The sequence below is a fragment of the Geotrypetes seraphini genome, chromosome 9 (genome assembly GCF_902459505.1).
Source record: "Geotrypetes seraphini chromosome 9, aGeoSer1.1, whole genome shotgun sequence".
Lineage (NCBI taxonomy): Eukaryota > Metazoa > Chordata > Amphibia > Gymnophiona > Dermophiidae > Geotrypetes > Geotrypetes seraphini.
Window position 1 is genome coordinate 107,456,440 of NC_047092.1, and position 17,184 is coordinate 107,473,623.

General features: G+C 40.1%; 1 protein-coding gene across 1 annotated transcript in view; it reads right to left on the minus strand.

Moving 5' to 3' along the window:
• Positions 1-3,760: 3,760 nt before the first annotated feature.
• Positions 3,761-17,184, minus strand: part of TM4SF19 (transmembrane 4 L six family member 19) — a 236,686-nt gene continuing 223,262 nt past the window's right edge. Inside the window, exons 4-5 of the mRNA XM_033957805.1 lie at positions 13,340-13,524; positions 3,761-4,042 (exon numbers count right to left, since the gene is read on the minus strand). Of these exons, the coding sequence (XP_033813696.1) occupies positions 3,838-4,042; positions 13,340-13,524 (390 nt within the window). The 3' untranslated portion in view covers positions 3,761-3,837. The remainder of the gene's footprint in view (positions 4,043-13,339; positions 13,525-17,184) is intronic.

A 17,184-nucleotide genomic window follows, 5' to 3' on the forward strand; every position in this document is an offset into this window, starting at 1 on the left:
AGGATCTGGTTTTTTTAGTTTTACAATGTATGTGTTGGTGTTCTAGTGCTCACTGCAGTGTTTAAGATGCTGCCTTTTCCTAGGTACACTCTTGTGCTATAAGTAGATTGTTACTAAAAATCATATTTTTCATATAGATGGGGGAGTGTCAAAAAATGATGGGCCCCGGGTGTCACATATGCTAGGTACGCCACTGTTTACAGTTATCCCCAGTTGTTAGTATCTAGGTCTCACTGGGGAGATTTCATCAACGGGTGTTAACCGCATTAATGCACGCTAAACACTAAAGATGTCCATTATATTCCTATGGGCGTCTTTAGCGTTTAGCATGTGTTAATGTGATAGTGCCAATTGATGAATTTTCCCCTTAGTGGTAAAACAACATATCTTAACTGTAGCCCACATTAATAACTTACATAGTGAAGATGACAGAGGTAGACATACGCATAATTTTGAAACAAATTTAGATTTAGGGCTCCTTTTTCAAAGGTGCGCTAGCTGTTTTAGCTCACGCACTGGATTAGCACACGCTATAGTGCACGCTAGCCAAAAAACTATTGCCTGCTCAAGAGGAGGTGGTAGCGAATAGCGCACGCAGCATTTTAGCGTGTGCTATTCTGTGCGTTAAGGCCCTAACGCACCTTTGTAAAAGGAGCCCTTAATTCTGGATTGGAGCAGAATGGACTATGGGGAGTTTAAATATCTCCTATGAGCCAAATCAGGCTAAAGCAGACCTCATTAAAAGGCACAGGCATGGTATATTCTAAGAGTGGACCATTCCATATTTCTTACTCTGTGATATCCCCCTCCCCCCTTATTTTAGTACAATACATCCAAATAAAGTGTGTTAGGATGGCACTGCCATTTTGGATATGAGATTGTGGGAGTGCATTTACTTAATTGAAGAGTGTGATTAAAAACCCTTTTTCAGTTAAGACTTTTGAAGGGTCTGAAAGATTTGTTGTCATTTGTAAACTTTCATTCAGTGATTTAGACAATGATTTTCCTGATTTTGGACTATTGTAATTCTTTGTACTTGTGACCTTCCAAGTCCATGTTATTGATTTTATAGCTTGTGCAGAAAGCAGCAGCCTAATTGGTGATCTAAAAGTGTGCATATTACACGAATTTTGCAAATATTGCTCTGGTTACCAGTCAAGTTATGTATTGGCTTCACAATTTTGTGTTTAATTTTCAAAATTTTGAATGGTCCTGTTACTCTTGCAACTACATTTTGTGTGTACATGCCTTTGTGCTGTTTACAATCTTCTCATAAACAATTGTTGGATATTCCTTCTTTTAGACAAGTTAGATTATTTATTTATAGTCAATGTTTCAGACTGAAGGAGCAAGGAGGTAGAATGAACTGCCTTTCGATTCATGTGCTTCAGTAGGTCTGTTACATTTTTGTAAGCAGCTAAAAAGATTATTATTAACTCAGGATTATTGTACTTATGCATTAGATATATTCTTTATGACAGGCAAAGACCCTGTCTCATTCAGAGGCTCTGCTGCTAACCCTTTTCCTGGCAAGCCAGTGCCTATTCCCAAAACAAGAAAGCAAACTGAAAGGTATGGCAAGCAGATAGCTTACACACCAGAAAGGCAGAGAATAGGACAGAGTGCAGCAGAAGCTCAGAATTTCTTCATTTTATCCTATTATTCCTTATTCAAAACTGCAGAAGTAAAAACTCCTTTTAAACCTTCAGCTTTACAAGCTGACACACAGAGGGGTAAAGAAAGGGGAGGAGTCATAAGGGCTGATGTGCATCAAGCAAGGCTAGAGCCTAGGAAGAATAAAGCTTCCATAGCTGAGAGCTGGAGAGAAGAGTGACAGGAACAGGAAGAGCCAGAGCAGCAGGAGAAACAGCAAGGCAGAGCTGCAAAGCTGTAAACTCTGCCAGGTACCTCATGGAATATTGAGAAAGTTTCCATTCCAGTACCACTGCCTCATTTGAAGTTGCCATTAGGAACTCCCAGGCAAGGCAAGAATCCATTTCCCAGAGCAAGGTTAGCTTGGTAGGGGGAGGTTTCTGAGGAGAAGTTTGTACAGGCTGGCAGTGAGAAATGAGGGCTTTTACAGAGTGGGGAAAGGGAGCCACATTGCAGAGAAATAGCTCCTTTGGAGGTGAATAAACAAGGTTTTGAGGATAATACTTAGACTATGACATGGATTACACTTATGCCCCAGAGGAAGTAATGTGTAATGAATGCATGTGTGAATAAACCTAATTTAAATAAGGAACCTTCCTATTTAAAAGTGAATCAAGGATCCTGTTGCTAAAGGATTTGAAACAGAGATTTGTCTGAGTGTGGGGACATGGGTGTGAATGAGCTTTGGTGTAGGGGGGAGGAAAGCCCAGTATTACTGCAGAGAAAGTCAGGTTTAAAACCAAGGCTGTCTCAAGTGACCTGAGTTTGTCTCTGTCCTGAGACACTGATTAATTGGGAACACGGGAGGTGTACAAGGTCCATTTTTCTGTAATTGGGTGGAACTTGTTCCCACACCTACTGGCCCAGCTAGAGAGAGTCAGGGCAGTAAGGTGAGAAAGCTCTTTGGAGCTAGGTGCAAGAGAGTGTCCTTTATTTGACTGTGGATTGTAGTAGCAGTCTGAGAATTGAATGCAGGCAGGAGCGCTGCCTGGAGTTGCCTATGGGCAAGAAGAAGCAAACTTTGGTCCTATTTGCAAAGGCTGCTTGGACTGTGTTAGAGCAGCAGCTGAGGGGACAAAATCTATGAAATAAGTTTGCTATTTTTCAATGAAGAATATTGAAATCCTGAACTGTTGAAGATATTTGAAAAGTTTACTATATTTTTTGAGGCTTGGGCTGTGTTGGAAGCGGCAAAGGGGATTTTGCTGCCAGTTTCACTGTATAAAAGAATTCCAAGGAAAATAAAGCTTTTGGTTTTGAAAGTGTAAAAAGGAAAAAAAAGGCTGTTTATTTTGGGAAACCTGCACACCATATTGGCACTCTGTGGGGACTAGATCCAAGCTTGCGTGGTGGGCTTGACCCCACCACATCTTATAGTTTAATTTTAGTATTGTGTGTGATTCATGACTGTATGATCTTATTTAAGCAGTAGGTAATTTGGGGATTTTTTGTCTTGTCTTGTGTATTGTTTTATTGTGTATATATTAATGATTTGTACTACACTTAGAACTGTGGGATAATGCAGGCTATACATATTTTAAATAAATAAATGAGTGTGCTGCATCTTACTTTCATCCTTGGTGTGGAACATTGCAATGTTCACTTGGCGCGGTCAACTTGAAATTAAGGGAGGAAGATGTCAAAGCGAGCTACTTTTGATGTATTATTTTACTTTAACCCCAATTACTAGTAACTAGGTCTAATTACATAAAATGGGACCTGTGTTAAAACAACACATCATAATGGTAGCATATATTGATAGCTATGCCCCTAAATGTCACATTATGTACATTGTGCAAATACCAGGTAGTAGGAAATTTGCATTACAATTAGAATGTGACAATCTAGGAATTCAATTAAGCAATGAAGTGTACTTGTTATCTTGTTTCTAGTTGTAAGATTGAATTTGATGATCTCCTCTAAAATTCATTGAACACTAAAATTTAAACAAATATGCTTACTTAGACAGTCTAACACCACATACTCGCAGTCGTATTTTAAAATATGTCATGATTTGATTTCTTTTGTAATCACAGTTCTAGGATGGGGAGAAAGGAGGGGGGAGTTGGGAATATTTGTTTTTATTGATATTCCAAATCTAGTAAACACAGATACAATAATAGTAAAGGACTCGTTCAAATGAGTATACAGTACATGTCATGACATATTACAGCATGAAAATTCTTAGGAAGAGGTTACACTTTTCTCATCACAAAGGCCACACAAGCAGCCAAAAAAACCATTTATTATTTGAATCAAAGACAGGAAAATCTCTAGTGTGCTAATGACCAAAAGAATAGAGAAGAAATGAATGTTCCAGACCACAACTCCTGAGGGCTCAATGCACACAGAGTCCCAGAGTGAACGATCTTCCAGGTAATTTGGAACACTAGAAAGAAAGATGTATTCCATATTAGAATATGATAGAGTCTACAAATAAGAAAAGAAGGGATAAATAAGTCTGAGAAATAAACTGCCCTTATCATCTGACAAAAACACCCCTCTGGAGCTTACTGATACAAAAATATGAGAAATACTTAACATTATTCTATCTATGCACAGGCATTCATAGAAGTGGAGCTGGGGCAGTGTTCACACATTTTATAAAATACTTGTACACATGTACATGCATAGAGACTTGCAGACATGTATATCTCCTTAGAGAAAGTACACATTTTTGCTGAGCTCTGTTAGAGAATACCTCTAAGGATCTTAATAAAATGGCACTATTTTAAAATTATTTTTAGGCAACCTTTTATGAAATTACCTCCATGCACCTGCAAGGTTTGAAATGGTTGCTTCAGTGTCCCTCTTTCACAAGTTACTTGTGCATTGACTCTCATGCATTTGAGGGCTTTGCATGATTTGAAGAAGACAGCATGTAATCTATACTCCCATGTAAATGTTTTGGTATACATATCCAACCTCAATATACTGTATACATGTATACTCGAATATAAGCTGAGATTTTTGGGCCAAAAAATGGCTCATAAATGGGGCTCTCTGCTTATATTTTGGTCAGCGCACACCCACACCCCCTCCAGATCTATTGCGGGTCTCTGCTGGGCCTGCCATAAGACCTGGTGGCCCAACAGTGGGCCGGGACAGGAGGGATCCCTCCCGCTTTCTGACCCCGCCAAAACTAAAACCTTTAACTTTCCTCCCACCTCTCCTGAGTACCTTTTGAATTCCCTGGCAGTCTCATGGTAGGATGGGACAGGAGTGATCCCTCCCTCCTCCTGTCATGGCTGACTGCGACAATTTTTACCTCCCTCCTGCCTCCCTCATGTACCTTTCAATGCCTTGGTGGTCCAGTGGTGAACTGAGCAATAGCAATCTTCCCGTGTTCCTGCTTGGTACAAAAACTCATGGTAATCATTCAGCTAGCGTTCTCTTCACCAAACAGAAGTGCAGGAATTCTAGGGACTTGAAAGGTACACGGACCTCCTGTCCCGGCTGACTCTAAAAACTTTTACTTCTCTCCTGCCTCCCCGCGTACCTTTTGAATTCCCTGGCAGTCACACGGTAGGCTAGAACAGGAGGGTCCCTCCAGGATGTCTTACAGCAGGCCCAGTGCAGGCCTGCAAAGCATTGGGAGGGAGAGGGAACAGAGCAGGGAGGGGGGACAAGGTGGATAAGCTTTGCAGGGCAGGAAGGGAAGGGGGCTGAGTGCAGAGCCTGGCAGCGCAGGGGAGAGAGTGAGGGAGGGCAGCTGGGTACAGAGCCTGGCAGGGCACTTGAATATTAGCCCCCCAGCTTGTCCTCAACTCAACTGTTTTTCCTCCTTTGGGGGGAAGGGCTACCTCAGCTTATATTTGGGTTAACTTATATTCGAGTATATATGGTACAAAGCTGTGATCTGTATAGGTGTGTCCTGTATTTGACTTCCTCTCAACACTACACAAATATATAGGAAAAATGATGGAAAAAGCAAGAATTAAAAGGCAGCAAAGCCAAAGTTAATTTAAAAAAAAAATTATATATTCAGTTTAAAACTAACAATAAGCATAACATAATATAGAAGCATTTTACACTTTAACAGCACTTAATATTCCATCAACTTATATTTCATATCAATTATATATATCAAACCGTCCCACCCCATTATACACCCAACAATGCCCTCAACCATAAATAGATCAAAGTATACACAGCCCCCTCCTCACCCACCCACCCTGGACGTGTATATTTAAAGGGAAAAAATAATAATCATTCCTTACAAAATATTGTTAATGGTACCCAAACATCCTTAAATTTCTTATAATGCCCCTGCTGTATGGCTATCACACACTCCATTTTAAAAATATGGCATAAAGAGTTCCACCAGAAAGTATAATTCAACCTGTCACAGTTTTTCCAGTTCTTCATAATAAGTTGTATGGAAACCCCTGTCATAATGAATAGAAGTTTATTATTAGAAGATATTTGGCTTTTTGCCTTCATTAACGTGCCAAATAGCATGGTATCGTACGTCAATGCCACTGGATTTTCCAATACATTATTCACTTGACCCCAAATGGATCTCCAAAATCTAAGTATCAAGGGACAATAGTACAGTAGATGATCCAATGTCCCTACATCGAGATGACAGTGCCAGCATCTATTAGACTTGAAACTATCTAATTTTTGTAAACGAACAGGGGTCCAAAAAGCTCTATGTAATAAAAAAAATATGTTGCCAAAGTTGATCTTATGATCATTCTAACATTTTTAAACAGTGAGTGATTTACTTTGGAGCGGATTTACCAGGACAATATAGTTGGGCATTTCTTATTTTCTTGATTCTTTTCCTTTATTCTTTTGAAGATTGTGTGCTAATGCTCTTATTAGTATACAGCACCTGCAAAATATAATTCAGGAGCACTTACCACCTCCTATTTAAGATGCACTCAGGGGGGAATTCTATAAATGGCATCTAAATTAGGCTCCACTAGGCGCTCTAATTGGAGATGCCTAGCCAAAATCCAAGCACAACTTAATTTTCTTTAATTACTTTAATTGGCATGGTAACTGACCATGCCATTAAAAATTAATTTAAATTTTTTTTTAATCAATTAATTAAAATTACAGGTGGAATTCTTCATGGCACTTAGAAATGCCTAAGTCGAGGTGCCTAACAATGCCTACCTGTAAAGCAGGCATGGGGTAGAAAATAGGCATTGTATGACTTGGATGTCTGTTATAGGTGCTGATAAATTAGGCTAGGAAAACTCTGGCCTAATGTAATGGCATCTACCATTAGGACGTAGGCATGATTCTGTAAATGGCACCTAACAATTGACTGACAACCATTCTGAGTAGCATTTAGGACAGGGGTGTCCAATGTCGGTCCTCGAGGGCCGCAGTCCAGTCGGGTTTTCAGGATTTCCCCAATGAATATGCATGAGATCTATTTGCATGCACTGCTTTCAATGCATATTCATTGAGGAAATCCTGAAAACCCGACTGGACTGCGGCCCTCGAGGACCGACATTGGACACCCCTGATTTAGGAGTTAGGTGTTGTTTATAGAATCAGGCCTTAAGTGCTCCCTATGTTAACTCTGTGGTATCCAGCTAGCACACGATAATGTCAATTTGTTAGCTGGATAACCTGGGAACATATACTCTTGACATGCCCTCCTCTAAAAAAAATAATATTTTAAAATAGTTAATGCATGCTTAGTGTGAGAAAACAGGCAAAATTTCTCATAATGCATTAAAGTGTTTTACAGTATTTTCCTTGCGTGCTCACACTAAGCACTCAGTGCTTGTCACCCTCTGGTGAAAGGGTCCCTTTATTTGTGACCTAAATTGCATTCCAATTATTTCATGTACTGTACAGCTTTCTAAATTTGCAAGAAGTACTCTCAGCCCTGGTTTCAGAATAGAAATTAAATACTGATTTTAGTTCCAGGATGTGTTGGAAAACAGCATGACCAAATAATAATCCATGAAAATACTCAACAGTCATTGAAAGAATTTACATTACATTAGTGTCTTCTATTCTGCCAATACCTTTCGGTTCTAGGCGGATTACAAAAGAATTGGTCTGGGCATACCCATTGAGATTATCCATTGGTTCAGCCCACTATGCTTGCTCAACTGGACTACTGTAATTCTGTGTATCTGGGTATCAAGCAGGGCAGTTTGCAATGCCTTCAGTTGTTACAAAATAAGATGGTGAAACTCATTTTAAGAAATGAAAGTTCGATCATGTTTTTCCTTTGCTGAGAAAGCTTCATTGGTTACCTGTTTGTTATAGGGTCCAATTTAAATGTGCAAGCATCATTTTTAAATTTCTTTATGGAATATTTGACCTTTGGATTCCTTTATGTTGGAATATATGCAGATCCTGCTATATGAGGAGCACACAGAAGTATAAGTTATCGTTTCCCTCTCTTAAAGAAATTAAATCAACTGGGAAACTTTGTCAGTCCTATACTTTCAAGTTGGTAGAGATTTGGAACGGACTACCGGGTCCTATTAGAACGATAGGACAACTACAATTATTTCGGAAAACCTTAAAAACTTTGCTTTTTTCACAATATTTAAATAGTTTACCTGCAGAATCCACTAACCGATAATAATGTAAGTTCTATTTCATGATAGTTTTTAATTAAACACTCTATTCTACCTCATTTATGTACACTCCAGTCTCAGAACTATTTGTAAAATATTTGTAAACCAAGTTGAACTCCAATGAGAGATGACCTGGTATATAAACCGAAGATTAGATTAGAAGATGAATATTTAGAAAAAGCATTAGGGATATATTGAGAAGGTTAGTTTAATTTGAAAAATTTCCTGAATAATTTGGTTTTTAATTCTCTCCTGAAGGTTTTGTAGTTGGACGTTATGATCAGCAGGTTGGAGATGTAGTGGTCTAGTTTTGCTGCTTGGTTGGCCATCATACATTTTCTTACGATGTATGCCTTTGTTTGGGGGATGAGTGAAGGGTGTCTGTGTTCTCCTTGGTCTGAATGTGTTGTTCCTGGTTAGGTGATTGTTAAGGACAGGGGTAGGCAATTCCAGTTCTCGAGAGCCACAGGCAGGTCAGGTTTTCAGGATAGCCACAATAAATATGCATGAGATAGATTTGCACCTCAAGGAGGCAGTTCATGCAAATCCATCTCAGATATATTCATTATGGTTATCCTGAAAACATGACCTGCCTGTGGCTCTTGAGGACTGGAATTGCCTACCCCTGGTTTAGGAATAAGATATCCTTGCAGATTCTGGTATGAAGACTGGAGGGTACTACCCATTGCTCTTTGTTGGTCTGGCCATATACTGGGAACAGATACATTAATCTTTATAGAATTAGAAAGGCACTAGCATATCTTTCAAGACACACCAGTTCCATGAACTGTTCTGTAGTTTTCACGTACAGTTTTTTCACAATTTTACTTGAAAGATTTATTGCTTTGCCAGTAGGTAATGAGTATTGTTGGAGGGAAATTTCTCAATATATGGAGGGAAATTTCTCAATACAGACCTGTAAGCCTTTAGGTTGGCACAACTGTTGCTGCTAGTTGTTATTGTGTGACCTTGGAAGTGTTGTTTATCGAAGGGGCATGGCTTGGTGCTGAAGCAGAATGAACATTTGAATCAACGGCTCTCTCCCTTCTCCATCTTTTTTTCCTAACTAGAAGGTTACACTTGTATAAAACACGAGCAATTTAGGAGTATTCATTATATGCATATATAGTGAGTATAATATATAAGTTTTAGGATGGCATTTGAAAAGCAAAGTTGGTGGCTGCTTTCACAGTGGGCAGTGCCAAGTAAGCCTGACCCGCTGATGCCACTTAAAGAATCAAAGGAATGGGATATTTCAGATATCCTGGAATTTCTAATGTCTGAACTTAAAGACATTAAAATATTGATAAAGGAAAGCACGTCTATATTTCCGCATTACAAGCGGAAGTTGTAAGCCTGTCCCAACAAATGGATACATGTAATAAGAGGACTGAACATCTTGAGCAGTAGGTTTCTGCTATTGAGGATGGATTACAAGGCTGCCAAGCAGACCATAAAACTATTGCACAGATGAAAAAAGACTTGGAGGAGGCTAGTAACAGAAGATTGAACTAAAAAAAAAAAGGAAGTATTGTTTATCTCAGACGCTTGCATTACCAGTACGTTCTCATTTTATTTCTCTATTGTGATTGCAATGTCTACGCACAAGTGTGTGAACAATCCAAATGTTTTCTGTTACATTTGTGGAAATTATACAGTGCTTAAGCAAAGATCAGATATAACAGACTTTGTGAAAAAAGCTTATTATGGCTTACTTTAAAGTGAAACTTGGTGACCAGGATAAGGCATAGGTGCTAAAGAAAGTTTGCCGCTATTGTGTTGAGAGGTTAAGATTGTGGACAAAAGGAAAGAAAACGTGCATGCCATTTGCAATTTCTATGGTGTGGAGGGAGTCTAAAGACCACCTTAATGACTGTTACTTCTATTTAGTTAATATTCAGGGGTGCAATTAAAAAAATAAGAAACAAATTGTATATCCAATCATTCCTTCAGCCATTAGGCCAGTTCCACATGGAGAAGACCTGCATGCTCCTCTTCCTCCAGCTGTTTTAGAGAACCTGGCAGAAGATGACGTTGAAAGTGAACTTGATGCAATCACCAAAGATGATAATGATGATGTGTATCAGACAGAATAAGACTTTACTCCATAACAATTCTCTCGGAGTGAACTTAATGATCTAGTACATGATTTGAATTTGCCTGAGGAATCTGTAGAGCTACTTGACTCCTGGCTTAAAAGTAAGAATCTTCTGGAACCAGGAACACATTACTCATGGTACAGACACAGAGAAAAAGAACTAGTTCCTTTATTCTCACATAACGATTCATTGGTTTACTGGAATAACATAAATGAGTTAATGCACTTCTATGGCACTGAACATGATCCTACTCAGTGGAGACTTTTTATAGACTCAAAGAGGAGCATCAAAGGCATGTTACTGGATAATGAGAATGTGTATGGATCCATTCCTGTGGCCCATTCAGTTCAAACGAAAGAGACATTCGAGAACATGAAGCTACTTTTAACAAGTATCCAGTATGAAGACTTCAAAATTATAGGAATACTTAGGACAACAAGCTGGGTTCACTAAAATGCCTTGTTTTATATGTGAATGGGACAGTCGGGAAAAAGCAAAGACATTGGAGTGTGAGAGTTTGACTAGAGCGGCAAAATTTTGTGCCTGGAACTAAAAACATCCTGCATGAACCACTTGTAGACCCCCCATAAGTCCTGCTTCCACCACTACACATCAAATTGGGCTTGTTGAAGCACTTTGTAAGGGCTCTACCACAGGATAGGCCCTGCTTAAAGTACCTTTCTAAGAAATATCCCTTCATCACACAAGAAAAATTGAAAGCTAGAATTTTTGTTGGTCCTCAAATAAAGGAACTGATGAAGAATGAAGATTTTGATAAAACAATGAATGAGAGAAAAAGATGCATGGACCGTCTTCCGATCTATTACTGAAAACTGTCTAGAGAATAACAAAGATCCTAATTACAGGGCCATTGTTGAAACAATGTTGGAAAATTTCAAGAAATTGGGTTGTGACATAAGTGTAAAAGTTCACTTTCTACATTCCCATATCGACTACTTTCCAGAAAATCTGGGACATTATAGTGAAGAGCAAGTTTCAAGTTTTATTAAAATTTTGATGTATCGCAATATCATAAATTCAACATTTTATTTTATTTTATTTTCCCTTAAATTTATAAGTTTGATTGTGAGGGGGGGAGGGGAGGGTAAATTTATTGTTACATATTGTATAAGGTATTGATTATATGATAAGAAAGGGTGGGAAGGGTGGGAGATAAGAGCATATTATTTGTACCATTGATGATTATTAAGTGTTATATTTATTGTTAATTTGTTTGGATATATTGTTACACTTATTGTAAATTTGAAAATGAATAAAGAATTTTTAAAAAAATCACAAAAAACAGGGTCTCAATTACTAACTACAACAAACACACAAACATTACAACATACACAGGGGAAGTAGGGAGAACTACAATAAGCATAGAAAAGTAAACAAGAAAGGTAAATACAATATGGGGGTAAGACTTTTAAAAGTGTAATATTAAAAAAAAAAAAAAAAAGAAAATTAAAGATTTTTATTTATTTATTTTTTAAATTTCTCGAGGTCTGGGACAAAGGAGGTGAAAGTTTCTGCAATGATTGGGGTCACAAAGAGAATATGGTGATTATCGGCGTCTTTTACAAAGCCGCACTAGCGGCTGCCGCGCAGCAAAAGCTCCTAAGCCCTTTAAATCTCTATGGGCTTCTGGGCCATTAGTGCAGCACAGCCGCTAGCATGGCTTTGTAAAAGAGGCCGTATGTCTCAAAGGCATCCTTATACAACCAGCATTTTAATAGTCCTTTAAATTTATCTAACGTTTTCACCAAGATATTAAGGAGATGGAGAGGAGGTACTAGGGAAGATGGAATGAAACTGTGATGGCCGACTACTGTTGAATGTTGAAGAGAGACAGTCAAGATCTTCAAGGAACTGCAAGGAAGTCAAAGAGGAAAAGGGGGACGAGTGTGGCGCAGTGGTTAAAACTACAGCCTCAGTACCCTGGGATTGTGGGTTCAAACTCACACTGCTCCTTGTGACCCTGGGCAAGTCACTTAATCCCCCCATTGCCCCAGGTACATTAGATAGATTGTGAGCCCACCAGGACAGACAGGGAAAAATGCTTGAATACCTGAATAAATTCATATAAATCATTCTGAGCTTTCCTGGGAGAGCAGTATAGAAAATTATATTAATTAATTAATGGAACACTGTTTGCTTTTTTTACAGCATTTTTAAAATGTGTTTGTAATAAAAATTGACCTCATGTGAAATGGTGTTTGAATACATTTGTGCTTACAGTTGTTAAAATCGTGAAAACATAACTTCTTATTTTGTGTAAAAACCTGATGTGATAGGCAAAAATGGACGTCATTTCTACAATCAGCATACATAATTAAGAACATAAGAACATAAGCAGTGCCTCCGCCGGGTCAGACCTTAGGTCCATCCTGCCCAGCAGTCCGCTCCCGCGGCGGCCCAAACAGGTCACGACCTGTCTGAATCACCAGAAGTGGCCCCTTTGCCACCTTGGTTTCCCATTGAGTCTTATCTTCCCATCGAAGTCCTAACCCTCCGGTCTTGCATATGCACGACCTGGTTGGGTTTCTATACTTATTACCTGGTTAGCTTTCTATACCTGTGATTCAAGAACAACTACTTTTAAGAAATCATCTGAGTAAAAGTTTTAAAATTCTGAACTTGTGTAGTTCTTTTCTTTAATATTCTGTTTTGTTAGTTTGTGTAAATAGCTTTGATCTTTATGCCAATAAATTACAAATAAACTAAACTAGAAATGTTTATAGTTTTACATCAAGACCCAGTTCGTGGTCAGTCAACAATTCCAGGTCCAGTGGTCAGTCAATAATACCAATGGCCAGTCAACAATTCCAGGCTAAATGGACAGATTGTGAAGAAGAATCTATTAGACTGTAAAGATGTCTAGTTACAAAGCTAACATAGAGATTCTTATTTGTGCTACACAATGTAAATGAAATGATGTGATTGACTTTTGTCCATGAAAGCAGAACCTAATTTTCTGTTCAGAGGAGATTACAAAGGGAAGATAAGTAGCAAAATATATTATACCTGTTGTTGAAGGCCATATTATCAAAACCCGCAAAAGGATAGTCCCACAACTGGATCTTTGTCCGATTAGGAAGCAAAACATTGTATAAACAGAGAGGTCCATTCAACAAACCACCTGCTGATATGGCAAAGCAAAGAACTGATCCAAAAAGTGCCATTACAGACAACAAAATGGATAGAAACATCTAGAAAGAAAAGAAAATCAGTTAAAAGTTATATAAGCTGTATGCATGTACCTATGTACTTGAATATAAATCGATCCAAATATAAACCAAGGTAACCTTTTTCCCCAAAAAAAGGAAGAAAAAAGGTTGACTAATATATATTCAAGTACCAATACAGGACAGAAGCAACCCCTCCTCCCTTCCCTGGTGTCCTGGTCTGCCGGCTCTACAACCAGCCAGCCAATCCACCCCCTTCTTAGAATGATCTCCCCTCACAGAGCCACCACAGGCCAGCAGTACTGCCCTGGTGGTCCAGTGATGCAGACAGTCAGTCTGCCCCCCTTCCAGGACCCACTGTGTTGCCTCCAGTACTGCCCTGGTGGTCTAATGGATCGAGGAACGAGAGCTGCCTTCAATCCATCCCGGCAACTTTGTAAAACTAGCCCACCCCTCCCTTCCCATTCCCCTGTAGCTTTACCTTAGGTCCCAGGTGGTCCAGCAGTGAGGCAGGGCAGGAGCGATCTATTTATGCTCCTGCCCAGCAGTCTCTGTAGTGAAAAAATGATTGCCCTGAAATCCCGCTTCAAACTTCACTAGACCCAAAGTCATTTTTTCACTAAGGAGACTGCCAGGCAGGAATGTAAAGGGATCGCTCCTGCCCCACCTCACCGCTGGACCACCAGGGACCTATGGTAGACCTGCAGGGGGACAAGGAGGGGAGGGGCAGGCTAGTTGCACAAAATCACCGGAAGGGAGGGATTGATGGCAGCTCTGGCTCCCTACACCACTGTACCACCAGAACAATACTGGAGGCCCATGGTGGGTGCAGGATGGGGTTAGCTCGAATATAAACTGAGACCCCCATTTTTGGGCCTTTTTGGCCCACAAATCTCAGTTTATATTTGAGTATATACGATATTACTTGTTTGTTCTACTTTAGTTATTCCTTCTAAGAAGTTTAAACTCTTATATAGCTTACTCTGGTCTAATAAATATTCAAGAAAGTTTGTAAATCACTGAGAAAAAGCTATAGAGGCATGCCCTGTGGAGTGGGAACTAGGTACACAAACAGATTTATTATGCAATCAAGATTGGGACTGGATAGATATCTAGGAGATTGAATAAGCACAGTGGCGTACCTAGCATATGTGGCACCCAGGGCCCATCATTTTTTGACACACCCCATCTGTATGAAAAACATGATTTTTAGTAACAATCCACACGTCACACAAGAGCAGGTAGCATCTTACATACTGCAATGAGCAGTACGTCAATAAACCCATTGTAAAACTAAACAAGCCAGACTAGTACAGATCAATCCTACACAGACAGTCCTAACAGAAAACCATGTCTTTTAGAACACACAGAAAACACCTTTGCCTAGTATGTAATCACAAACTAACCCCTCCCCCTTTTACAAAACTGTAGTGTGTTTTTTAGCCATGGTGGTAACAGCTCAGATGCCAACGTTAAAAAATGCTCTACAGTTTTGTAAATGGGGAGATAGAATAAAAATACGTAGACAAAGATTAAACTGAAGCACCAAGAAGCTGGACTCTGCATACAATGCAACGCCACAGAAACTGCAATGCATCTCCCCTAAAGCAAAAAAAATAAAAATAAAAATAGAATTTTTTTCTATCTTGTCTTCTCTGGTTTCTGCTTTCCTCATCTTCTTGTCACTGTCTTCCTTTAATCCACTGTCTACCCTCTCTATGCCCCTTCTATATGGCATCTTCTCTCCTATTCACCTTCCAGAAACTTTATGCCTCCCCCTTCCATCTCTCCCACACCCCAATGGTCTGGCATTTCACTCTCTCCTCTCCCTCCCCCCACTTCCATCAGCACTGCCCTCTTTCTCACCCTTCACCATGCTTCTATACCACCCTGACCCCCTTTCTCTCCCTTCTCCACTCTTCCATACCACCCTGACCCCCTTTCTCGCCCTTCACCACACTTCCCTGCCACCCTGACCCCCTTTCTCACCCTTCACCATGCTTCTATACCACCCTGACCCCCTTTCTCACCCTCCACACCCTTCCTTACCATCCTGACCCCTTTTTTCTCCTTCCACCACCCTGCTATGCTCCTTTCTCTCTCCATCAAAATCAGCAAGGTCCCGCGATGACTACTTCTGCTGCCTCTGCTCCGGAAGAAGTAAGTGACGTCGGAGGGGGGCTGTGCCGGCAAATGCAGGGAGTTGTGGCAAGGTCCCGCGATGACTGCGGCGGCGGTCCACCCCCCTCCGACTTCACTTACCTCTTCCAGAGCAGAGGCAGCAGAAGTAGTCATCGCGGGACCTTCTTGCACTTCACCACGGCTGCCGTATTTATTCCAGAGCAGAGTCGTCAGCCGCGCTGAAGTGCCTTTTCAGCAGCGCGGGAGCTTCTGGACCTGGCTGGTTGTGCACCCCCTTGGAGCGTGCACCCAGGGTGAACCGCCCCTCAGCCCCTCCCCCTTGGTACGCCACTGAATAAGCATTTCAGACTTTTATAAATTTCCTCTCAATAACCCAGGCAACATCAATAAAATTGTTCTGAACCAAGATTTTTTTTAATGTATCTCAAAATTAGTTATAAATTTGACAGGCAACAATTATGTAGCAAACAAAATATTAACTGTAGCAAAAGTTGAAAGGGGACAGATTCAAAACGAATGCTAGGAAGTTCTTCTTTACCCAGCATGTGGTGGACACCTGGAATGCGCTTCCAGAGGGCGTAATAGGGCAGAGTACGGTACTGGGGTTCAAGAAGGAATTGGACAATTTCCTGCTGGAAAAGGGGATAGAGGGGTATAGATAGAGGATTACTGCACAGGTCCTAGACCTGTTGGGCCACCGTGTGAGCGGACTGCTGGGCACGATGGACCTCAGGTCTGACCCAGTAGAGGCATTTCTTATGTTCTTAAAAGTATATACTACACAGTGCTTCTCCAAAGCTTCAATCTTGTGTACTCCTTTATTTTACCACTAAGGGTGGTGAACCCAAAAAAAAAAAAAAAGTTTTTTGTCATATCTTCCACAGAACTCGGCTGATTCTTATGAAATTTAGGGCTCCCCTGCTAACCCCCGCGCTAGCCAAAAAACTACCACCTGTTCAAGAGGAGGCGGTAGCGGCTAGCGTGGCCGGCAAATTAGCGTGCACTATTACGCGCGTTAAACTGCTAGCACAGCTTTGTAAAAGGAGCCCTAATTGTGTTGTGTCCTGAATGAAGTTGATGTAAAATGTAAATATTTTCCACCGCACCATAACACTACCTTGTGAAAATGAATTGTGATCTGAATAAAAACATATCATAAAGTTTTATGGTGTATCTTGTAGAAAAATGTAAATGTAAATGCCCCAGGTACATTAGATTGTGAGCTCACCGGGACAAACAGGGAAAAATGCTTGAATACCTGAATAAACTCATGTAAACCGTTCTGAGCTCTCCTGGGAGAATGGTATAGAAAATTGAATGAATAAATAAATGAAAGTAATATTTCAATTAAGCATATATTCAAAGTGTGCTCCCTTTACACAAAAGTATGCCCTCAGCCTTGGCCGCTACTGATCCATGGACTTGTTTTCAACGTCAGATATCTCTATCTTGGTAGATACATTCCTGCATCAGCACCCAGATCCGGTAGTCAACTGGGTTTAGATCTGGTGAATTTGCAGGCCAGAGGTCTGGACCAATGAA